Raw genomic sequence first — 27789 nt, 5'->3', positions numbered from 1 at the left:
TAAAATATATAATTTGTATTTGTTCTAAGCATATAATACAGGTCTTGAGTGGATATAAAATACGTTTATATTTTATATTGGACCACTTCTAATAAAGGTTTGTGTAGTCATTCAGCATATGTTGTAAATATGCTTAAAAAGCAAATTCTAACAAAGGTATATTCTGGGAGCAAAAGTTATCCTTGTTCTGTTGGAAGATACACTGCAGGTTTTCTTACAAGTTCCTCTATTATACTTAATAAGCCTAACACATGCTTTAAGGCAAGAATAACATGGCTATGTTGGAAAATTATGTATTGTTTTTATGTGGTTTATCTAGAAAAGGGGATAAAGAGGTGGTTTGGCAGTGACTTCCTGTTTACTTGTATGTCTTACAAGTGTTACTAAACCTTCAACTCTTCTAAATAAATTTTTATTGAAGAATGAACTTCTCAGATTTAAAAATCCACAAATTGAGAATTGATAATCAGGAGCTATAACTATATTATAATATATGTAGATTTTTCCTCTTGAGTCCATTGCACTTTTTTTTTTTTTTTTTTTTTTAGTGCTAACTGTGAAGCATTTGTTTGTTGGTTCCATTTCAACTCTAGGGGTTGCAGAAATAATGTCGAGAGTTGGAGAAAAATAGAACAAGACCAATTTTAGCATAATTATACATATACAGATTTCAATAGAAATACTTTTTGACACTTCTAGTTATTTCCACATTAATCTTTCCTACTATGCTGTGTGCACTGAGGAAACGAGATTATCATAAACACCTTCATAATGTGTCCATTACCCTAGACCTAGTGCATAGTAGAATCTTGATAATCCTTTGTCAAAAGATGTTTTCAATGTGACAATTATTCTACATATGTAATACAAATTAACTAATGTCCAATTTGAATGTAATCTAATTCTGAAAAATTTTATAGCATTAATTATTTACAAAGAGTATCATTTACCTATTGTTTTAAATAGATACGGGAATTCAATGTTCTTAAACTATTTTTTATTTTATTTTTTTTAGTTGTAGGTAGACATAATACTTTTATTTATTTACTTTTATGTCATGCTAAGGATTGAACCCAGTGCCTCACATGAACTAGGTGGGTGCACTACCACTGAGCCACAACCCCAGTCCCAAATGTTCTCAAATTATTGTTTGGAAGATGTTAACTAAAGCAGAATTATGACTTCAAAATTCCATTTAAAATGGCTTTTGTAGTTCACAGTCATCCATTTTAGTGTTGGCAGTTATTTGTTAGTCCATTGGTTGTTTTCCCATAACAGTTTCTTTTTTAGGGGGGTTACCAGAGATTGAACCCACAGGCGCTTTACAATTGAGCCACATCCCAGCCCTTTTAGTATTTTTCTTTTTGGTTACTGGGGATTGAACTCAGGGCACTCGTCCACTGACCCACATTCCCACCACTATTTTGTGTTTTATTTAGGGACAGCATCTCATTGAGTTTCTTAGCTCCTTGCTTTTGCTGAGGCTGGCTTTGAATTTCCGATCCTCCTGCCCCAGCCCCCCTGAGGCTCTGGGAGTACAGGCCTGCACCACCTAGCTCCGGTTTTATTTTCATTTTAAAACGGGGTCTCACTAAGTGGCTTAGAACCTCATTAAGTTGCTGAAGCTGGCCTCTGTCTCTAACCCCCCTGTCTCAGCCTCCTGAATCACTGGGATAACAAGCATGTGCCACTGTGCCTGGCTTCTGTCATTAACTAGAAAACTGAAGGGGTTAGCCGAAAATATATAAGTGAAATAGTAGTTTAAAATTAGTAGCAAAAATTGGGCTGGGGATGTGGCTCAAGCGGTAGCGGTCGCCTGGCATGCATGCGGCCTGGGTTCGATCCTCAGCACCACATACAAACAAAGATGTTGTGTCTGCCGAGAACTAAAAAATAAATATTAAAAATTAGTAACAAAAATTGTGTGAATGTTTTATAAATGCAAATACTAACCTGATATTTTAAGCAACATTTTGAATTAGTTCTCAATTTCTATTTTGAAAATTTGCACATAAATTTGTTTTCAAAAAAGTGAATAATCTCCTTTTCCTCAAGTATTTGCTTGATAAATGTGTAATACATTTAGATTTGAGTAAGTTGTGGCTTTTTTCTTTTTTTGTTTTATGCATGTTTAAATATAAGTATAAAATTGTACAATATAACAACATTTTCATATATGTGATTATATTTTCCAGAATAATTTTTCATTTAAATTATTTTAAAACATCATGATTATTTTAAAAACATAATTGTTAATATCTAAAATCAAGTACAAAAAATGTCAGAGATGTTTATTTCAGTGCTATGCTTGTGATAAATAATAGGTACACTGTACCTTGGAATATTGATATACATAATCTTAGACTTTTTATCTAAAAATCTTTTTTTTATGAAATTATCTATGTGGGAAAAATACTTCAATTTCATGGTACATATTTTTTTCTAGGAAGTTAAGCAAACTGAACTAGCATTAAAATCATAAATTCTATGGAAATATGGGAGTAAGAAAGAGTGTTATTTTGAGAATTATAGTGCTGGAATATTAGTTCCTGTGAGCCGTACAATCAAGAGTGTACAACAGAATAAGACTGCATTGGATAATAAAACAAACAAACAAACAAAAAACTTAACCCTTCTCTTTCTTCCAAACACCCACTAAACTATAGAATCATTTTGGAGTCATGGCACTTCTGAAGACTAACCATTTTAAAAGTTCATTTTTCATTCTATCATCAATTGCAAGTTTGGCAGATTTTGTTTATATCATTTGAAATTAACAGCTGGCTTACTTAAGCATTAATAGAGTAACAGCTGCTGAAGCAGCAGCTAAACCTACTACTGTTTTTGTTTAATTCTTTCTGAATTGCTTCTATTCAAGCCCTAAAAATGTGAGAGAAATAGCCATGTTTTATACCAGTTGTCTGCTTTCCACTGTATACTATGTATGATAATTTGCTTTGGTGAGAAGTAACAAGATATATTTCTAATCTTATGAAATTTTATATGTATTAGGTTTTCAGTAGTATGCAACAAATGTAATTTATAGATTCTTGTAGATTTTTCTCACATTTAAACATGCAATTTTAATCTCATTAAAATTTTTTCTTAAATACCTACCTACCATTGATATAATGTTATGAGGTAATTTCTTATTTATTTTAGAAACCCAGTTTTATCACAGGTATGTTAATTATGAAATATTTTAGTAGTTATGAATGATTATTCTTTTAGCAAAATAGAGATCCTGCACATGAAAAGTCTTACTTTAAAAATTCTTCTTCCTCCTCTTATATGATCCCAATATTAATCATGGGATATAGCATCTCTCTTTCATATAGCCAGAGACAGGTACTTGAGAACAAACGGGATGAGTTTGTGGGGTGATAAGAGGGAAAAGTAGAAGAGGTTTTTCCTTGAATGTCCCTGCCTTTGTTACTATATGATGGTTACAACAAAAATAAGATGATGGACAATCTAAACAAAATCTTCAGGAGAAAAATCAATTAAAAGTATCTCAAGAATACTCTCTTCTGAAATGTGTTTAGGGTGGTTCTGAATATAGAATTGGTAATAGTGATAATATCATTCATTCATTCATTCATTTAAAATTTCTCATTTAGTGATACACTCTATGCCAGGCACTGTGGTAGGCAAAGGAGATAAAGAATTGTACAAAATAGAGCAGAAACAATTTACTCAAAAGGGACTTAATGTTTAGTGGAAAGAGGTTGACAAATGACATAATTTTTATTTATGATACATTTTATGCAAAAAGTGGAAACACAATATGTAAATAAAGAGAGAATGACTGGTCATGAAGATACCTTGAATAAGTGATATCAAAACAGACACATGAATAAAATAAGACAATAAGCCACATGGACATATGAGGAGTAAGCTTTTCTCTACTCAGAGGGAACAAAAGTGTGCATGCCTGAAAGTATGTACACATTTGAGAATTAACAAGGCAACTAGAGTTTTTAGGACAAGAGGGAGGGAGGAGACGGGACTCGAAGAGTCTGGATCTAATGATATAGTAGCCAGAGACTGTGTCTGAGTACTTTTCAGGCCAAGATGGAGAGTGTAAACTGTAGATTTGATTCTATGTGTGCTAGGAATCACTGGAGGATTTTGAGCAGGAAGAGATAATCTGGTACTTATTTAAGAAAGAAAGACCTTTTTGGTCTTTGGATGGAGAAAAGACACTAGTTGTGCAAGCACGGAAGTAGGAAACTAGTTGGAACCTGCCTAGGTTGGCAGTGATAGTGCAATATGCCATGTGCACAGAAGGTGAACACTTTTTTTTTTTTGCAAGTGTGCAGAGGCAAAGGATTTGTTCACATAACATATTGTGGAAAATTTAGGAAAGTGTGGCTACACATGTAAGTGACAGTAAGATTAATATGCATAATTAGCTTTAATGTCTTAACTAAGTCAAATCTAAATATCACCAATTTATTCACATAACTTAATATTTAATTTTGTGAGTTTCATTAAGCATTTCACAATTGTCATGGACAAGAACAAAATGCTTAGAATTGATTTTACATGATAAATTGCAAAAAGACTTTCAATACATAAGATGTTTTCCTGGCCAGATCATGTTACAGAAAAAGATATTATTATGTTTGTTTTAGTCAGCTTTATCACTGCTGTGCTAAGGGATCCCACCAGAACAACGGTGGAGGAGGGGAAGTTTATTTAAGGGTTCAGGGTTTCAGAGGTCTCAATTCAAGGACAGCAGGCTCAATTCCTTGGAGCTCGAGGTGAGCCAGATCACCATGGTGGAAGAGTATGACAGAGGGAAGCAGATCACATGATGATCAGAGAGCAGAGAGAGAGATTCCATTTGCCAGATACAAAAATATACCCCAAAACCATGCCTCCAATGTCCACCTCCTCCAGACACACCTCACAACTTTAGTTATTGCTCAGTTAATCTCTATCAGGGGATTAATTCACTGATTACATTATGACTCTCTCAACCCTATCATTTCTCCTCTGAACCTTCTTATTGTATCATATATGAGCTTTGGGGGACACCTCATATCCAAATCATAATAGTGTTTTTTGATTATTGATGCTCCGTAAAGAAGGTTTTCATAGCATCATTATATTTGGAGTCATCACATCATTTTTGCAGATATACTTTGTTATCTAAGTTTTGTACAATGTATTTGTTGTATAGTTTTTACCAATGTTCTGTGAGACTTTAAGGAATGGAATACTATATTAGCTATATCACTAAAAAAGAATTATTCTGTTTTCCCTAAATGGGCAGTAAACTTAGAGTTATATTAGTATAGAAATAAATTTTGTTTCTAGGATAAAGCTGGAAAAAAGTTTAATTTAAAAATTCTCTAAGTACTTTTCTTTAATTCTTTTGAAATTTTTAATAAGTTTAATTGAAACTGAATTCAGCAAACATTCTAGGCAGTTCCTTTGTGTCAGATTGCATCCAGTGCCTTGGGGATGTTAGGTTCATTATAATCATAAAGATGAATAAAACAATTTGGCAGAGTTTCACATAGAAAGTTAGAATAATAAATTAATACTTATTAATTTAGTGAGATAGCTGCTACCTAGGTAACTATGAAATTTCCAGGGAGGGATGCCTTATAATTGCTTCAGTTCAGAGCTATGTACTTTAACTGAAGGAAATGCCTGTGGGTTGTGAAGTGTTTATACCCTCATAGGCAACACAAATAAAATAACATGCACATTCAAATCTCTCATATCACATTGGCTGACATAAATGTAAAATAATCAGAAGTAACACAACCTAAAACATTTTTCCACGTTAAGTTCTATAGATTAGTTCATAAATGCTACCCCAATCAAAAATCACTGAAATTAATGTGGACAGAAGTTTCAGGAAGTTTCCACAGGAAGAAGGAAACCACAGATGTATATCCTATAGAATTTGGATATCACAGAAAAGGGAGGATCACTTTGGTCAGGGAAATACACAACCAGTATAGAAGTAAAATTGTCATAATGCTTAAATGATTGTAGAGAAAAGTGGTGGGAAATGAGTACATCTGTCACTTGTGGGTAATAATTTCTTATAGTCTCATGTTTCATGTGAACTACACTGGATTTTCATTTGTAAAGGATTAATGAATTGATAATGGAAGTGATAATGGTAAAGAATATAGCACAGTCTTGGTCCATAAAAGATGTATAGAATATTAGTGATTACTATGATATTCGTATTTCTGCCATGCTTCCAATTCAGGGCTTGGCCAATTTAGACTCAGACTTCAAACTACAAATACCAGTGTTATTATTCACTAAGAGTTTCCCTGATACAGTCAATTAGAGGTGAGTGCTCCCTTTCCTTTGTATCATTCATATGAGATAAAACAACCTATTGTTTTTTATTTTGCTGAAATGATTTTTTAAAAATGTCCATTTTTTTTCCTCAGGCAAGATTATTTTATAATTCTTTAAAATAAAAAAAATGACTACTTAATATTTTCATTAAATCGTATTAACCTTTTGGTTAATATGCTTTTGGATTATTCAATTGTACTATTAGGCTCTTATCTCTAACCACTTTAATAACATGGCATTTAATGAGTAAGTACCACAACTGTCTTTTTGAACACATTTAATATAATAATAAAATTTTTATTAGATTTCATAATTATTTTATTATTAAGACACTTGTAATGAAGTTGGACCTTATTAATAGAAAATACAACTATGTATAAATAAATTTTCATTTTCACTGCTCAAGATGGTCCTAGGCTTTATTTCTTAAGAGGATGTTAAAATATATTTAGTGTGCAATTAAAAACTGTTTTTGATAATTGACATTTGATCAATCTCATATCACAATTAATAGTAAAAATCAAATTCTATCTAATAAGCATAATTTCTTAAGTTATACTAAATGAGGATACGATTAATTAAATTTAATTTTATTAATCTGTTATAAAGATTAATAAAATTAAATTTTAGAGGAATTTTAGGCTTGTATAAAAATTATATAGAAAGTAGTTTCTCCATATCACCTTCCCTTCAACCACAATACAAAAAAAATGTTCCCCTGTTATTAAGACCTTCCATTAGTATAGCATATTACAACTGATTAACAATATTGCCACATATATTTTTAGCTAAAGTTCATTTATATTAGGGTTTATTCTTTGTATTATGCAATTTTATGATTTTTGATTAATGTATGCTTGTATCAACCATTACAGTAGCCTTCAGAATAGTTTCAATACCCTAAGAATGCTCCATGTTCTACCTTTTCATTACTCCTTCTTTACTCATGAATCCTTGGAAATCACTGATTATTTTTCCTGCTTCTGTAATTTTGACTTTTCCATAATGCTATATATTTGGTATCCTGCAATATGTAGAACGTTCAGACTGGTATCTTTCTCTTAGGATATTCATTTAATGTCATTTCATCATTTGATAGCTCATTTCTTTTTTACAATTTAATAATATGTCATTATGTGGATGTAACACATTATTTATCCATTTATTTTTGTATTAGATGTTTCAAAGGATTTGCTTATATCTTTTGTTTCAAATGGCTATTATTTTATACTTGAAAATTAAATTTTCTTATTTAAGTTTTAACCTCTTTTCGATTTTACATTTGGGATAGAATTTTTACTTTAGGCACTGCTATGTAAATTTGAAATTTGACATATGTTTTTAATATATGCCTAGAGAACTTAGTTAGAAATATTTATTTCATACATATATATATACATATAGATATAGATATATTTCAAAACATGTTGTAGACAATAGATATAATTTTATTTGTAAATTTAAGAAAGTTTACTATTATAAAGCATTTTCACTTAGATTGTTGTGTATGATGATATTTTGCTTTTCATGTACCTTAGGAGGAGAGGGGGTGCCAGAGTGAAGTAGCACATAGATAAACTGTACTCTATTTTCAACTTCCAAAATAGTAGTTAACTACTATATTCCCCATATTTTGTCAAAATCTATCTTTTTTCTTCTTTAACAAGATTGTCTGATTTTTAAAACTTATTTTACTTTCTTGCCTTCTGTCTCATTCTTGTGGAGGACACTCCCTCTGCCTGAACGCAGCATCTGTCCTCTAAATTCTCAGAAATTGTAATTTATCAATTGCTAGCCTTGTTTCTATATTTTCCCTTTCCATAGCTACACACCATTTCATGAATTAATGGATGACTTTTTATGTTTCCTTTGCTAGTTTCTGAAATGCATGGCATGGGTAAGGCATAGAGTGATGTGGTTTGCATTTATATCCTGGCCTAATGCAAATTTAGCTCTAAGGCAATTAATACATGGTCCAACTTCTAAAGGTTTCAGTTTTCTTCTCTGAAAAAGACAATAACAGTTGATTGTGTGAATATTAAATATGATAATTCATGTGAATTTCTTAACACAGTACTAGTTTCACAGTGAATGACTACAAGAGCATTAGCAATTACTATTCTTAAATATTTTTCTTGATTTATGAATATAACAATGATAATTTCTTCCCTCAGGACCTTTTTTTTCTTAGTTTTTAGAGACATGTCTTTCTCCATAGATTCTCTCAAAGACTGTCTCCAGACATCTGAGTGCTCCCTTCCTCACCCACACCAAAAACACACATATGTACACAAACATGCAGAACAATATTGTCAACAAACAGCATCTTAGAGAAGTTTCTTTGACACATATTTTTATAAACAATAAATACAGTTTTATTTGTCAATTTAAGGAAGTTTATTCTCTAAGTCTTTTAACAATGCATGAGAATAGTGAGTTAATTTTCTTTTTTAAATTCTTTCTGCAGCTCTCTAAAATGCATATTTTTATTTATTCTCTGTAGTTTTTTATGTTTATGAAAAATAAAAGGAATGTAGCAATAGAGCTTCTCATCATAGATGCCTTTGTTATTTTAAAACATTATAATTTCTTACGATGTATTAGAGCATAAATTCAGCCTTGACAGATGGTTATAACATGATGAGTGAAAAGCATTAGTAATTTAACATATTTAAGCTACCGTGGAAAATTAGCAACTTTGTGAAAATTGAAAAACTCATTTCCTAATGCGATTTGGGCAATGCTGCAAGGATTTTCATTAAATAATATAAAACAAATTAGAGGGATAGAAATAAAACTCAGGGGTAGTAAACAGAATCATATTAAAGGATGATTTTAAGAATGTTTTAACTATTTAATGACAAAAATTTTAACTACACTCTTCCATGGTAGCAAACCCAAGAAAATCTTTCTTGATTCCTAGCTAATTTTTTTTCATGTAGTTATTGCAACTAGAATTTGACCAACATATTCAGAATGATAATTGATATTAAACGAGTTTTTAGAGCTTAAACTAAAAGTAATTATGCAAAGTCTCAGTAGCATAATTGTTCATGTGCTGAATCTACAATTTCTCCAGTTTTTCATCCTATATAGTATTTTTTTCTATATCTACTTATGAAATGCTGATGTGCTATTCTGGAAGCATATAGAAATAAGTAGCAAATAAATCAAATGCTTAACATCAGAGCGAAAAATGCTTTAAATTTTAGCATGATCATTACTGAAAATTAAGTATAAAATCTGTTTAATTTAGTCATTGAGTTTTCTCTTGTAACTTAGAAGCAATTTTTCTCTTTCTTTTTTCTTCCTTTTTATGTTTCTCTCTACAGAAAGCTGACCTTGCAGTTGCACCACTGGCTATTACCTACGTTCGAGAGAAGGTCATCGACTTTTCCAAGCCCTTTATGACACTTGGAATAAGTATTTTGTACCGCAAGCCCAATGGTACAAACCCAGGCGTCTTCTCCTTCCTGAATCCTCTCTCCCCTGATATCTGGATGTATATTCTGCTGGCTTACTTGGGTGTCAGTTGTGTGCTCTTTGTCATAGCCAGGTAACATGCTCACTTTTGTGATTTTTTTGGCAATTGTTACCTCCTTTTTCTAACTAATGATTGTCAAAAGTCACAATCGATTTTATTACTTTTTTTCTTATTTCCTATGGGGTGCTAAATAACAATGAAGTTTTAAGAGTCACATTCACTTATTACAATGTACTCTATTGCCTTTTTGGGCAAAAAGCATGCTGGTTCTGTCAGTAGGCTATAAGTGTGGTAGGTTGTATTGTTCCTAATTAGAACTGAAAAATCAATCCAAATTACTAAGGTAAGAGAATAATTTCTTATTTATTTTGAATGAAAAAGATACCATATTTCACTAACTTGAATTCACAATTCAGTCCTAAAGAAAAACAAAGTAGTATAATTTTAAGAGACCCTTTCTTTTTATGTGACCAAGGCTGGTTTAAACATTCTAAATATAAAAATATAAAAAGAAAAGTTTTTCTACATAAAACTTGTCATTTTTTTTACAGAATAAATATGTCACTACAACAAATTGCCTATTGACACTGAAAGGTAATATATGTGCCAGATCATAGGATCAGAATTTCAAATGCCTAACTTAAAATATATAAGTTCACATTTTAATGACTTTTAAGATCATGATCTTTGATACAGCTTAATCTTCGTTGATTTTCCTACTTCATTGCTCTTGGAGGTGAAAATTTACAATCATTTTCATTCATGCTTAACTCATTGTCAAATTTGCAATTAATAGATCATTTCAATATCATTTCTTTTTCTTTTTTCTTTCTTTTTTTTTGATCTTATTTAAGAACATCCTAATTATGCCTCAAGACTGAGAATTCTATTGTTACACTGAAGACCATATACTCATTATGTTTTTTGAAATTTTATAGTTTATTAAATATCAAAAGAATAGTTTTGAATCAAAACTGTTAGAATTCTATGTATAATTTTTCATATTGAAAAAATTCTTGTGATGTATAATTACATATGCTTCCATGCCCTATAATCAATATTAAATACACAATTGTTATTTTCAATCATATTATACTAATTCTTTTAATAAATAATTTTAAATTATTTTTATCATTAAGGATGTTTGTCCTTCCATGAACTTATTCTTTTTCTGATAAAGTCTTGTATTTTTTCTAACAATAAAAAAATTCCTTTCATTCTGTTTATAAAGGAATGAAATTAATTATCGATGTGGAATTATATTTTGACATTTTTTTGGTATATTTATACACAAATATTATATAAGTGTATCTGGTTTTGCATAACTGGTTCAATATTAAAATTTGAATACTTCAGAGAACTATTATTTGCATTTTCCAGAAAATATCCATTGGAACTATGTAACTTATAGTATTTGAAGCTGTATGGCAGATCCTGTTAAAATTCCGTAGAAGTTTAGGCTTCTTTATAAACGTTTTAACTCCAACTCTTTCTATATTGCATGAAAATAAAAAAGCCTTCTGATTTTTGAGTACCTTCAGACCAATTATATCATTTTATATTGACCAATACCAACCACTTCCCTTAGTACACAGGTAAAACAGAAAAAAAATTAAAAAGACTCAAATATATGGAAAAAGCCTTTCTTGATGTCTGCATGCATCCACTTCTTCTTTATTACATTGGCAAAAAGTAAATAGTCTATAAATGAGAAAGGGCCCTGAGACAATTCTGAGGTAGCTGAATCTAACAGTAGTTTTTTGGAACTCTTAAGCAGAGACTTTAGAATCAAAAGTAAATACCAAAATATTTCTTTTCTTTCCCAGCTTTAATACCTAATAGGGACATATCAATATATGTATGTGTGTGTATATATATACTTTCTAATTTAAAAAAATATTTCTATAAGTCCAAATTTCATAAACCACCAAAAGGAATATTATTAAATTGTAGTAACCTGTGTTGGCTAATATGCACATAAATATGGCAACCTGTAGCGATTTATATAAAAGAAATAAATCGAGGTCATTCTATTTGAAAACATAATTCAAGGGCTCCACCATGTTCTAGTGACTTTAATTTTGTTACCAGTATATTTTTATTAATTATTAAATGAATGGATTTGAAAATGAATCTACTCCAGCTACTTATTAAACAATGTGAAAACAAACCATCACAAATACTTTTTTTAGGGTAAAATCTTTATTTAAGGAGAAATTAGTAGATATACTACCCAATAATAATGCTAAATACCATATGTGAAATAATCAATAATGTAGTTACTCTTGTTAAATAAATATATAATGGTGGAATGCGTTACATATTCTCAATATTAAAATATCTTCTTAAAAACATTTTCAAATTTGAAAATAAAAACTAAAAACTTAGGTAAAAAGAAAAATATTAAAATAGATTCAATTTTAATTCTAAACTAAACCTCCAAATTCAAATGAATTTCAAATGATTAAAATCTATTTTGACATGGTATTGAACTCTTGCTAGAATGAAAGGAGTTTATGAGGTACAAATTTTGATAAAATGTCCAAGTTTTAATTATAGAACTTATAAGTTGAATTAGAAGTGAATCATACATCTTTTTAGAATTTCAAATAATGTAGTATTTTGTTTTTATACATCAGTTAAAATTATGCCATATCATATAAAGAAAAGTCATTGATGTCATTATTGATATAAAAATAAATTTGGTATTTTGTTTAGCCTTATGTATATTTTTTATCTCCTGGACAATTACAGAGAAAAGAAAAATTACATTTTAAAGAAGTCTTAGATAAGCATCTGATGTTCCTTGAAAATCATAGAAGCAAAGGTCAAAATAACAGGATTCATCTTCAGATATTGTTATGATATATTGAAGTTTAGAATATTACATAACACATTTTGAAATGAAAACTAAAATATATCAAAAATAAAGTTTTCAAAACTATAGTAAATGATTTAAATACTGTCAAAACTTTAATTGCTATTATTTTTATTTTTGCTTTGGTCATCATCTGATATTATTTCAATTATTGTTATAATCAATTTTCTATATTTTTCTGTCTACCAAGCTACATCTTCATTTTTTTTTCTGATTTCACTTTGTTTTTATTATTCCACCAATCACTCACTCAATAAGTCAAATAATTTTTTGATTCTCCAGTAAGGACTTATCAGGGTCCCCCAAAATGTTAAAAACCTTTATTTCATCTATTCCTTAATTTATCCAACAAGTATCTCTTTGCTACTATAATGGTCAGAATTTTACCAGGTGAATAAGTTCAAGAACACTACCAGATGTATTATTTTTATCAACAATCTCACAATTAGCCCATGAAGCTGATATAAAATATATTACCCTTGAGTAAACTTACGGACAGACATATAGTCATCCTAATTTTTTTATGAATGCCATAAATTTCAATCCTGTTTTCCTAGAAAATGAATTGTAATATATGTTTCACTAGAGAGAAACATACAACTAAAAAGGAAATAAGACATTAGGTAGATTATTAGTTATCATTATATTACTATTAGGTTTTAAACTTATTGAAGGTCTATTCTATTACAGTTCAACAATATTAATTCTATGACAAATTAAGAACCAATACTAAGTCTAGAATTCATGTTTCTAAGCTAGATTTAAAAGTACCTAGGTTTAGTGATGACTTTGAAATATTTCCCCTCACCTTTAATTTATAAGTTACACATCTAAGAATACTTAACAAATGCTTTAATCGGATTTAACCAACATTTTCAAAAAAATAAATGGCCTTATTTTTTTGTCTTGGTATAGTTTTGTATTATATGGTCTCTTGCAAGCAGTTGTATTATTACTTATAGCATAATGACATAATTGGCATGCTTACTATGACTAGCTAGAACTTATTTAAAAGAAAAGATGAGCTTGGGATATTGCATTCTAGAAATAGAATGCCTTTATCCCAAGTATCCTAACAGAGCTCTTGGCAGGATTAGAAAGAAGCCTTGTCCATGCTGGGCTTGCACTTATTTTTCCCTAAATCTTTCCCCCTCTTCCTTTCTGTTTTTCTTTGACCTAGATATATTTTTATGTAGATGGCAGTTAGTCATATATAAAAGGCTGCTTAGGGCACCCACTCTTTATACTGACAAGAGGTACTTTTCACCTTGCTTCAAATATTCTCTATATTGAACAACAGGTACTACAGATATGGATACTGTTTATAAAAATGAGTCCATTTACATTTTTATAGATATTAGAGAGGGTATTTTAATTACTTATTTATTTTTTAGTTTTCTTTTATTCATAGATATCTCCATGACATCCAGGGTTGCCCTGAAATTCTGCATGCAAATCTTGGTTCAGGGTTCTTAGTAGTTCATTATACAGAGATCAATAAAGAAAGACCAAAACTAAAAGAAGTGAATAATGGAACATTTATTTTTTGCCAACAGGATTGATACAATCTTAACAATTATTTATTAGGCCTATCAGAAATTTGCATATTTTTCCGACACTGACATTTTAAAATTAAGTACAAATAAACTATAACAAGAAAAATAATATTATATCAAAGTTGATAAGAACACTATAACACCAAAGTTTTTATAGGGTTTAATTGAACAACTTAATATGATCAAATATAGGAAAAAAGTAAAATCCAAACAGTGTTAACTACTCCATTCTTACCTAGCAAATCAAAGATTATTCAATGTGTTAAATATGTAGCATTAGTTTTACTAAGTTGAAAGAATATAGGAATTGCTGTGTGTTTTGTGCTGAATTTCCTTACATGATTTTTAGAATATTAGACTACAACCTATTTTTGATTTTGGATTAGGCAGTAGAGGACAGTCTTGCAGCTCTGCTCAAGGATTTACTATTTTAGTGTTCACCAGAACAGTTTTGACATGTAGGCTGTTGCCTACAGAGTCCTAATACTTTCTTAAATATTCTGTATTTCCTTGGAGCTCAGAAGTAAAGACATTCAAAACATAGTGTTTCTGATGGTTTAAATGACTTCAGAAAACCATGTCCAACATGCTTGCATTAACAGCTTTGATCTTGGCGCCCGACTAGTGTGCAGTAGCTTTTATAGTCCTGTCACAATGATGGGTGACATTTAATATACAGTGAAGGTTAGCAATGAATTATTATGCAGTTAGAAATGGATAACTGTTTTGGTGGGAGGTTCAATGTTAAACTAATCTGCTGTCAAAAGACAATTGTCACATTAAAATGAAATGCCAATTTTGTTGTATAGGCCTATGCCATCAACTTGCCAACTTCTTAGAAAACAATTTAATTTTTAGTTTTCTATAATATGATTTTATGTATATATCATATTTTTATTTTTGGTGTCATATTTTCTATTGAAGTAAATTACAGAGAAGCCCATGTATTATAACTCTATCCATTTAGCAATTTTCCTAGAACTTGCTTAAAATTTGGTTTTAGTAAGTGCTTTTCTACTAATATGCCTTTCACACATGTGAAAATTATTAAAATTGATTATGTATTAAAAGTATTTCTCCAAATAATACACCTAAGTCAACACAGATTTAAATTAAATGAACTTTCAAACTGTAGACTAAAATGTTTTCAGAGGTAGTGAGGCTACTCTAGATTGAATGACATTTTTTTCTCAATTGTTGTATGGTAAATCTATCATAAAATAATGTGCATCTTTCCTTTTAGTGGTTTTCATAAAGTGAACATTCTTAGTTTGAATCACAGTGAAACCAAACCAAATGAAACCAAGTTGAATCAATGACATATTTTCAGCTCTGATTAAAATATTATCTAGATAATTCAGGCATTAGAGGTCTTGACTTAAATTATGTGTCTGGACAAAAAAGAGAATCTCAATAATCTGAAGGGAAAAATAAGTATATTTTCATCTCTCAATTTTATAATTAGGCTAGACCCTTACAAGAACAAATGAATTGAGACAAAAATTGAGTAATACAAAGATAATTTAAGATTAAAGGGGTTTATTTTTTTATAATACTGTTATTAAATGCTTGTTGGCATTTTAAGGATAATTGTTTTTTGAATATCTTTTGCATGTTTTTAAATCTCTGTCCAAATTATTTTTCCAAACGAGGTACTGGGATTGAACCCAGGATCTCATACATGCTAAGCAAGTGCTCTACCACTGAGCTACATCTCTAGTCCCCAATTTAATTTTTCTTGATTGTTAGGCAAAATCAAGTAAAAATGCAGAATAGTGATAACCCATTTTTATTTTCCAGATTCTATAAATGAGTCATTCCCCTCTATGGCTTTCACTGCGCCTTTACCAGAATTGAGACCAAAGCCTCCTGGCAGCCAAAAGTCTGCCTTTCTTTAGTCATTAAGTGTGTCCCCTGGATAAATATCTTAGCCAGGGAGCTTTTGAGAACTATAGTCATGCTTTGGTGCTTTGTTTCCAATTAGAAGTTGCACAATGTCTACCTCATTAAATCACAGATACCAGTTATAATAATTTACAGTGCATAAAGAAACATTAAGACATTAGAGCATGCTAAACCTTTGAAATTTAATGCATATTAAATTGTTATATTTTCTACCATAATGGTACCTCTGTTCATAATGAATTTATTATGATTTTGTTTGCATACATGCGTACACACACACACACACAAAAAAAAAAACACACTCTATTTTGATGATATGTTGCTCCCTTGTAAGAATGTTTTCCTTTGAAAATTTTAGAAAATGTAGTGCAGTGGGTTTTTTTGGCAGTTGTTTCCCATGATGTCCATAGATGTTTCTCTCCCTTTTCATTTATTCTATCCTTTAATTTAATTTATTTATTTTTGGACCATAAGAAAGTAATTTTTGTGTTGTCTTTGGAGAGTCAAAAAGACAAGGAAGATCAAGCATTGTTCCCCAATAAGCAATAAGCTTCTTCCCCACAAAGCAATAAGCTTCTATATTTTGTAGTTTCCAGGTACCTAAATTTCACACGAGTGTAGAGTACTGTGAAACACTTGTGAGAAGCCACCTTGTCTGCTTAGGTTTGTCCCTCTTAATTCTCAAAATAAAGTTGTACCTCTGTTTTTCTATATTTAGTAGAAAACTGCTCTCCTTTAACTTTTTGGCCTCTCAGTCAACGTAAGAAAGAGTTTCTTAATTTAAAACTATCCTGGGAAAATCCGTTATTTTGTTTTATCGTGCTTTTATGATTTTTAAAAATATTAAATGCCTGGCTAAGAAAGGCCAATGCTTAACATGAACTTGTACCTTGAAACAGTAGAGTCTTGTGCAGGAAACCAGTGAAAAAACATTCACTAGATATTGTTTTGTTTTCTGTTTGTGTTTGTATAATGAGAGTGCACAGCTCTTAGAAAGGCAATTATCTTGAGAAATTCAGAGAAATAGATCATTTTTTTTTTCTCTACTGGTAAACATGGCCCCTAAATTTGTGTTAGGTTTTAAAGCTGTCCTTTGACTGTGGAGTCTTTGGTGTTCAGGTTCTCCCAGTTGCATATTTTCCTATATTGTCTTCTCCTGGGAATGATAGAGCATGTGAGGAAGCTGTTGAGAGAGAGAAAGAAGAAAACTAGTATATATTGCATGTCAGTAGTAGCCAGGTTATATTTGAGAACTATTAAAAGATTTTTTGACTACTTTCTTTTTTTCAATCACTGTGTATTTTTAATGATTGGATATATGGAACAAATAACATATGCTTCATTTAGCCTCTGTTCCCCTCAACCCCACAAATGAGATTATAGGAAGTTTCTCTTTGTCTGAAATTAATATTGTTGCATTTTAAAATTCTAATTTGCCATAGAAAGGAAGAATGTTCTAAATGAACAGAAAATAGACCTTAAAAGACAGAAAGCATTTAGAAAATGGAATTGTATCACTTGGTTTGTTTTGACTATGATGTTAAATTCACCTTCTGCTTTTTCCTCAGATTTTAGGGGAAAAATACTTTGGCTACTTTCAAATTTTTTTAAAAGAATGTTATTAAATTTTTCTAATACATATTAACAGAATATTGCTCTTCAATGACAGCTAATTCCAGGGTAAAATTTACCTTAATTAGCAACACTGCAGAAGTGTGTCTTTCTCTGTAGTCTGCAAATAAGAAACACCCTATCAGTTGGGCATCTAGACAGAAGACTTTAGTAAGCCATTGTTGCCTTATAAAACTATTCTCTGGAAATCCTAACTTTCTTTTCCTGAAATTTAATGGTTGCATGTAATAAAAGAATAGAACCACTGCAGAGTTTTTCTGAGGACACAAATGCTACTTGGTATTATTTTGATTTTTTCCCCCATGATTTATAGATGTGAGAGAAGTCTCATCGATATTACATGAAAATGTATGGACAAAACTTTGGTAATTTATGATTTTATTTTTTTCCTATTAAGTAAAATAATGCACTCTATCCAAATAATTAATGAGTAGTAGATACAATATCATCAACCAATGCAACTTCATTCATTAGAGCATGTCACAACACCGTAATTGCTATAATTTTTTTTACATTCCATTACATAATTACATCATTCAGGTTGAATTGTTTTCTTATCAATCCTGTTGAGTCCATAGATATATATGTGTGTGTGTGTGTATATATATATATATATATATATATATATATATATATACACACATATGTATATATACACATATGAGAAAAGAAAGATTGTTTTTTAGAAAAAATATGAATCTCTCAAATAGTAATAAGAATGCCCATATATTTGGATACTATTTATAACATAAATAGAATTGATAAAACAGATTATAAAATAAACTATTCCATTGATTTTTTAAATATCTATAATTTTAAATATTCCTAGTTAACCCTTGCATAATAAGGGACAACCTAACATGGTAAGTTGATTTCTGTTGCAAATTTGTTAATTTGACACCTATTTTTGAAATTTTATTTGGAAGCCCCCAAATTAACCTTACATTTTTTATGATAAAAGAATTATTAATGAAGTCATAGTGTGCATATGCCTTTTAAACTATAGTGATTATTTCTATTTCACTCAATGTGCATTAAATTGAAAACAACTTTTAGTGCAAGTACCTTGTAACTTACAGTAAAGGTGATTTTTGTCCCCCAGGGTAGATATAATGGTTTCCTGCTATTTTTTGTGAAAATGCATGATCCTAAATTATTTCAAAACATTTTACATCCTATGTACTCCTGTTTCTTACTATATCTGAGATGATAAAATGAGGTTAATGAATTTAAAATAGATTTTCCTATTATATTAACAGACTTAATATTTGAAGCAAAGGTGAAATTGTAGGGTTTTCAATGTTACTGGCATGATAAACATTATAAACAGAATAGGGCTACAACTGTCATCTAAGTTGGTTCAGAATATGCACCTGAATATTATTTTAGCATAATAAAATTAGGTAAGTGTTTCCCTACTTCCCTTACTATTACTGGTAATGACAATGGAGGGTGTTGGGGGGTATATATCAACATAAGTTTAGTAATTCACTAGACTGAAGATGCTTTGGAAACTTGTACACTAAAGTAATTTTACAAAAGACAAAAATTGAAATTTTACTTGTATATGGAGATGTAAAAATGAGATTCCCATTTGAAAATATATGTTAATTGTAAAATATTCAAATTACTATTTTAATTATTATTTAGGACTTCTAATTTTTAAAAATTAGACACATACTACAAATAATGTTTTAAATCTACCTATCAAATATTTTAAGTTATTTATTTTGATGATTGTTAATTTGGATATTTTAGTTTAAATAAAATTAGTGAATGATTTCCAAACATACTTCAGTTTTTATATGTAGTGAAATGCATATGTAGTGTACACATATAATTTCAAAATATTTTATTAATTTGTTTAATAAAAGAGTGTCTATATTTTCCAAAACAATTTCCAACATTTTATTAATTATTAAATTTTGTGAAATTACTTATAAAAATAAATTTTATAGTTAAATTTTTATTAGTAAAAAAGCCCTTTGTGCCTTGCATGTTGTGGTTGCTCAAGTTTGCTACTTTTGATATAGTCCCGCTAACTGCATACTAGTTAAATCTGCATATTAATTAATTTAAATGTCCAAGTGATGCTTAAAAATGAAATGTTACCTTTCCAATGCTAGCTTCAAGTTCTTACTGATAACATCACTTACTTTTTGAGTGTCCATTTTTTTTAAAAAGGCATAGTTTGTTTCATTTTTCAGTATTAGATACCACATGACCACCTGACTGATCTGCAGAAAGTCTGCCTTGAGCCTTTTAATTCTGGACTTACTGCTTTTATAATCCTTAGCAAGTGCATTGCAAGCTAACCACTTGCTTCTGATCTGTAAGTCTAAGAAAGCATTTTTTAAATGTAAATTATGCTCATGTTTATTTAAAGTAATTCTTTTTTAATGTTTGGTACTTTACTTGGAAAAACTAACTTGGTGAAAAATAAATTAATAGGGCATTGATAGGACAAATCTATGTTTTCTTATGCAACATTGATATGTGAGCCATTTTCCTTAGTATTCTCAATTTAAAGCCACTCGATTTAATTTGATTAGGGAAATGGATGTTTTAGAAAAAAACTGTTACTGATATTCATGCAATGGAATGATGTAAAAGCCTTTGTATAATTTAAAAAGTGGATTCTAGTTTGAGAGTAGAATTACACTTTTCTTTTACTTTGACATATAAAATTACTTGAATTTTAGAGCAACCAATAATATTACATTAAAAAAGAGCTAAAATTATCACTAGATGATTACAATAAAGATTTTTTAAATCTCATAACACTGAAAAGCAATTTTGGGTAGACTAAATACATACTTTAACTAATTTGTCAGTGCCCCATTGAATCAATTTTACTTTAAATGTGTTTTTAAGGATAGCAATCAGCTTATTGATAAAGCTGATTTTCTATTACAAATGTAAATTTGAAATAAGTCAGCAGGAAGTCCTAGGTTTTGAAGATGTTCATTATTTTATTTTTTTAGTTGTTTATTCACAATTTAAATTTGTTTTCATTAATAAATCATAAGTCAATGGAAATAATCATTGTTACCATTTCATTAAGCCCTTTCAATCCATTTAGATCTATAAATAATATGTTCAATAGCATATTATTACAATGTTCCTGTGAAATAATTCACTGATTAAGATCTGGTTACTTTATGTTGCTAAATCTAACAATTAATGTGAAAATTAATTAATGAATTATTTATGAAATAATAATAAGGCTTAAAACTGAATTTTCTGTATTGTTCAGTGATATGAGGGTAATTGTTTAATAATTATCTGTGGAAGTAAAGATGCTTTGGTTTGTAGTGTTTGCCATTAATAATGGTTAAGTATTCCCACTATGGCCAATATCAAGTTACCAATGCAGTGTCACTGAATGCAGAGTTGGGGAAATAGGTGCAAAATTGGCTGTCACAATCAGTTATGAGGAGACTTCAGGGTATCATTAATGTGGTTATGTAATGCATTCACATGAATGGAAATGTGAATAAACAGTAGTCCGGGGCAATCAGTTTACATACAGTATGCAGTATGTGTGAGAAGACTAGAAGACAATGGCAAGACCATGAAAAACATTTAAAACAAAGTTAAAAAGTTGGGTTTTTATTGAGATATTTAGAACTTTTGAAGTAAGTAAATGTCAATTTTCCCTCTTGCTCATAAAAATAATGTAATATGTAAACAATTAATCACAACATTTTATGTTAACTGCATATGCAGATATCTATGGAGGACTGGGGATGTGACTCTAGCATTTGCTTGGCATGGCTGTGGGGTTCAATCTCTAGCACCACAAAAAAAAAATTATAGAAAAAACAAAATAATACATCAGGAATACTTTATATGATTAAATTATGAAATGAATCATTGTAGATATTAAAAGTTTCTGAATTATTGATCTTTTACCACTATGGTAGAGAACTTTAACTCCATAGTCTCTGTTCCATATAATTTTCAATCAAAATCCTAAAATGAATAAAGTTTTCTAAGATATTTTGTAGCAATATTAACAATATTATAAACATTGATTTTTTTCTTTAAAAGTAATGAATCTGTTTTAGTAGAAATAGGCAACTTGTGGATAATAAAAATGCATGGCCAACAATTACTTAAATGAATAGGTATATTTTTTCTCATTGTATTAAAATATGTAGGGCAAGATTGAAACAATTGTGAAGCATAATATGAAAGAATATGAGGACTGCGGGATGTAGTTCAATGGTAGTATGCACAAGACCCTGGGATCCAACCCTAGCTTAGGAAGGAAGACAGAGAAAAGGAATCTGGAATCTTCTATCTACCTGCTACACTACTATTTGCATGAGGTTTTCAGCCTCATGGTTGCAAGATGACCATTGCATACCAGATGTCCTATATGTATTTCAGGGCAGGAAGGAGGGGGAAAGGAGAATTATAAAACATAGAAGTCATTGCTTTTATATTTAGAAGAAAAATTATTCTTCTATCTATATCTCATAATCTAGAATCATTTTGCCTGATTAACACTAGCTGAAAAAGAGTTTGGACAACACTTTTTTTCATTAGGGTGTATTGTAACCCCAATTCTTCAAGATTAGAAATTTGATCCTACTGGGTATGTAATTGGCAATGACTACTACAGGAAGTCATTAAATTGTGAAGTAAGGTTTTACCAACATGTAATTATTTCAAATTTTTAATTTAAAATGTCCATTTTTGAAGTGTTCCCCTTTTTGACATCTATTGTTAGAAAGCCTGCCTCTAAACAGTCTGGTTATTTTTTCCTTGTTTGTTATTTTAAACCATCCTTCTTTAAAAATAAGTTTATGAAAATTGTTTTAAAAATTATGAAAAATAAATGCAAATATTTTATATTTTATATTTCCTTCTTGTCCTGGGCCATATTCTTAGGAATTTTTTTCTAATATCTGAGGGGGAAAATTCATAATTAAATAAGGTCAGGAAAACTAGGTATTAGATTCTTCCGTTGGGATTCACTATTAACAAATGACTAAAAGGTTTTGCAATAGAGAAATTGATTAGGTTGATTTAACTCAACATTTCCCCAACATTTTGGCTATGAAAAATCTATTATTTTTTATTATAGGTTCTTTATTAATATCCAGTCAATTAATCTTCTGCCAAATCAAGTGTGTAAAGGATTGCTCTAACATGAGTTCATTTCAATTTTTTATCTTCATTATACACATATGATGTAGATTAAATAATGTATAACAAGACTAATTATCATCCTTGCACCTGATACCTCATAGAATTGCCATAAATGCTTATTTTGCTGATGTACATGGAAAAATGAGATCCTATCACATTTATTTATTTATTTATTAGATTTTAATAATATTGGTAAGTAGCCAAATTGCAAAATATCCTAGAACACAGGAGTACAAAAAATGACAATTTATGACTTAGTGATTTTATTGTTAACCAACAAAGTTTTGTTTTTTTAACAAAGAGAGAGAGAGAATTTTTTTAATATTTATTTTTAGTTTTCAGTGGACACAATGTCTTTTATTTTTATTTTATTTTTATGTGGTGCTGAGGATTGAACTTGGGTCCCGCCCGTACTAGGCGAGCGCTGTACCACTGAGCCACAATCCCAGCTCCACCAACAAAGTTTTATATAAGATTATTAGGAAATGTCTTAAATTATAATAATTTCAATTTTAAGAATGAGTATAATTTAAATTTAATTATGGGATTTCATTTTAAAATCTGTGGTTTTAGGACTATGAGTTATTACTTGTTTATGAGCTTGACTTGAAAATCAAGTTTTGTTATTAAATTTTTAGAAAGATACTCATTTGAGAAAACATTTTCCTATATGCTTTAAAACTTATAAGGTAATTAGAAATGTAGGGGGTAAAAAACATGCAAGCAGCTTTCTATTTTATACTGGCAAGTTATGATTTAGTTTTAAATAAATCTCGATTTCATTAATATTATTATGTTTTTCAAAAGGGATTTTTATAAAGTAGTAGATAATTTACTTTGTATTTATTGTAAAAAAGGAATTATATATTTAGGATTTACAAATGATCAGTGCTTGTGATAGATGAGTTATGAAGGTTTTGAGTCACAATTTTGAAGCTACATATTTTTATGAGGTTGTAATCTTTTCTGTTAAGAGTCTATTTGCCCAGTTTATGATGTACACTGTATTAATAAGGCTGAAAGGAGGTCACCGTGTTCTGAATCTCATTAGCATATTAGACAACACCACTGGTTAGCTGTTAATGTTCTATTTCTATTGGAATACAAGAAACATAAGTACAAAAAGCCATAGGAAAAGTAGTGAATTCAGCATGTATGTGAGCCTAAAATGTCAACTTGATATTAAAATGACCTGTTTAAGGACAACCAGCAATTTATATCTGCATATTCCCAGTTTGCTGCTCATCTCATGTAGATTGGACAGGTAGCAATTTAAAATGGCTCATCTTAAAATGAATGCAATTAACAAAGGTTTATATGGTTCATCCTGGAAGGCATTCATTCATATTAATCTTTTGTTTGCAACCTCCTGGCTCCTTTTATATACTTTCAGTTATAGTTAATGGAAAGCGTTATAGCTTAGGTCTTAGCCTAATTCAAATATGTTAGTAAATAAAAGCTTCACATTTGGAAGATGCTTCTCAAATTTATACCAAATGTTGTTTATTTGATTCCTAAAACCACAGATAACCTCTTATTTATGTGATTAGTGATCATAAGATATTATATATCCAAAATATTAAGTGTATTATCATAATTTATGATTATATAACAATTGAGTGCTAAATATTAATATTCCAGGTTTTATTTAATTATTTTTATCATCTGAAACTTATTAATCATCTATTTATCATATATTATCTATTTAGCATCAAGTTATTTCTATCCATATCTTCAGCATTATACCTGATATTTATTCTTTATCTCTATCACTCGTAATTTTTAACATATATTTACCTAAGAACAACTGCGAGGATCTATTGCTAAGCTATTTCAGATCCTAAAAGATATATTTTTTATTTCTTAAATTTGATTAAGTTGAGAAATATTACATGAAACAATGACAATTTTGTGAATGTATATTCTGAGTTATAAAAATGATCTTTACACAGTAATTAAAAATGACCATTTGAGTTTTTCAACCCAAATTTTAAAACCATCAGAAATATTATTGTATAACAAAATAAAAATAAGCATTTCAAAAATATAGTTTGTTGAGGGAAGTTGCAATTTTTTCTTTCATATTTTGAATAGGATATTTTAATAAACTTTTGTTTAAAAATATTTATTACAAATTATTTATGTTTGTTAAATTTTGATTCAAAGCAAGATCTTATTATGAATGTGTACTTCTTTAAATATCTCAGAATAAAGATTTTAAAGTCCAGAGATTTAAAATCATTCACTTCTAAATGTTTGAGTACCTGCTCTGATCAAGATATCTAGGAAATGAAAATCTAATGTGTGGATTGGAAGATTTTTAAATTTAATATTGAAAAGGACAAATGTACATGAGAAGGCAGAGATTTTAATAAAATAGTCCATCAGGAGACAACACTGTAAAAGGCATAAAAGGTGGTTCAGCATTCCAAAAGGGCATAAAATCTACACAGTGGGCTCAATAATAGGTCAGAAAAATGGCAGGCATTTCCATATTGAACATTGTCTACAGAGGATGTTGTTCTATTGATATACTTGTTTAAAATGTATCTAAAAACCATATGCTCACTATAACAATCAGCAGTTTTATTTGTAGTTTTTGACTCAATTACTTACTATTTATCTACTTGATATTTGACTTACTAGTCTAATAAATATTAACCTACACTTGAAAGTGGTAGCCTAGAAAATGATGATTTTCATTTGATTGTTATTTTTCTTCATTTATTATTTTAAAAGCCAAGCATTTGTTTAACAGTTATCCAGTTACAGATAAAGGCACAAAGCATTATTAACAAAACAATAACATGACTACTACCTTGAATAGTCTGTAAGATAATGCAGTGATTTGCAATATAAAAGCAAATAAGTGTAGCAACTATATAAAAACATTAAGGAATATAATCAGACATGCAGTGTTTAAAAGACATGTTGAGACAGAAATCTGCTACTTCATAATGTAACATCTTAAGTTCTTGCAAAACTCTCAAGTAGGAAAATTATATTAGTGAAATGAAGGAATGGTCTAGAAATGTCATTTAAATGCATCATAACATTTAGGAAATTATATGTTTAAGAAACTAAAATTTGGGGGTTTGGGTTGTGGCTTAGCGGTAAAGCGCTCACCTAGCCCGGGGTTCAATCTTCAGCACCACATAAACCATAAACAAATAAAATAAAGATATTAAAAAATTTAAAAATAAAGAAAAGAAACTAAAATTTGTATTACATCTCAAATAAAATAACATTCTGAGAAGTTCCAGGTACCTGCTTTATTTTTTAAAAAAATATCTAACATATAATCAATGGAGGCTCATGCAATAACTAAAGAAATAAAGCAAAGTCTAAAGAAATGAAGCAATCTGGTCCAGATCTCTATTCAGTTGTAGAATCGTAACTAGAGTACTAACTGCACTCAACGCAACACACAGAGCATGAAGGCAAGGTTGTGCCATCTATTAGGAGAACTAGACATTTACCTTTACAAGCTAAGTTTGGTTTAAACTCTTGAACATGGAGTATTTGAAACCCATAGCTAACAACAAGTTTCATAACTTTTTGAAGAAATCTATCTCTTGATAATATTTAATTGTATTTTACATATTAGATCATTGAGGTTTTTTAATATTTAATTTTTAGTTGTAGTTGGACACAATAACCTTTGTTTTATTTATTTATTTTTTTATGTGGTCCTGAGGATGGAACCCAGGGCCTCAAACGTGTTAGGCGAATGTTTACCCTTAAGCTACTACCCTGGCCCTGATCATTGATATTTTTGATATATTTCTCTTCCCCATCCTCTTGAAGTTCTTGGAATGTATTTAATCTTTTTTAAAAATCTTTAATATATGATAGTAGCATAAACTCACTATTCCCTCAGCAGTACAGTGTTCCCCAAGAGGCCACACGTTAGTTTTCCCCTTCGTCCCTCATTTATTTTTAAACCAGTAAGTAGATTCTAATGTAATGTTTTCTTTCGTTTCTCTCAAGGTCATTTGAATTTCCTTTTTTCCCACTCCCCTTTCTTCTTCCCTGTTCATCTGGTTAGTGTGGAGTACACATTATTGGATTTCTTCATTCCTTCAATTCAATTCTTTGTGACTCTTATTTATTGGCCCCTTTTTCTTAGTTCTTTATTCTTTTGACCAAACATATTGTTTGGTATATATTTAATTAGGAATCTTCTGAAATTTTCATTTGTTATGTTGCCTTTATTGTTTAAAATATACATTAAAAGATGAAGGTTGGCTACATTCAGTAAAAAATCTTTGTGTTATTTTATGTGCAGTTGCCTTATGTACTAATATTTATTAAATTTGCTCATTATTGTCCTTCATGTAGTTTTGAGAATATGTGAATGTCCTTTCCTAAACAAATTTGAATGAAGTAAGATTTTTCCCCAGTTTACCTATCCTGATTATTCTCTCTTTTCAGCAAAAATGAGTATATGTAATGTGAATATTCTTACCTTAAACATTATATTTTTATGAAAATTTTAGGAACTATAACTCAATGTTATCATAGGAGACGAAAGAGGATGGAGAAAGAGAATAGAGGTAATAAGATTTAAGATAAATTATAAATAATTTTATATAATAGTGTTCATTAAGTTATTAAATTTGCTATGTTTAATTAACAAATTTGCAGTACATAATGTCTAAACCATGAGTCCATATATTCAAGGAATAGAATTTCTATGAATTGACAGATCTAAATGATGAGTAGAAATGTAAACTGTTCATACAAAGTAGCAGATACACACAAATTAAAGCAAGAGAAATAAAACAAACATTTTGATGAGAGCATTATAAATTTCTTTAGAAATAACAAGGTAATTT

At 29.7% G+C, this 27789-nt stretch overlaps 1 protein-coding gene across 6 annotated transcripts in view; it reads left to right on the top strand.

The window, feature by feature from the left end:
- The window catches only part of Grik2 (glutamate ionotropic receptor kainate type subunit 2), a 639398-nt gene that overhangs the window by 439314 nt on the left and 172295 nt on the right, over positions 1 to 27789 (top strand). For 5 of the 6 annotated variants that reach the window (XM_005335886.4, XM_005335885.4, XM_005335887.4 and 2 more), the window contains one exon: positions 9669 to 9892. In XM_005335886.4, coding sequence (XP_005335943.1) covers positions 9669 to 9892 — 224 coding nt within the window. The remainder of the gene's footprint in view (positions 1 to 9668; positions 9893 to 27789) is intronic. The other variant, XM_078019560.1, reaches the window with a different exon arrangement.

This window comes from Ictidomys tridecemlineatus, chromosome 8, assembly GCF_052094955.1.
Source record: "Ictidomys tridecemlineatus isolate mIctTri1 chromosome 8, mIctTri1.hap1, whole genome shotgun sequence".
NCBI lineage: Eukaryota > Metazoa > Chordata > Mammalia > Rodentia > Sciuridae > Ictidomys > Ictidomys tridecemlineatus.
This window is presented reverse-complemented; position numbering and strand designations above follow the sequence as displayed.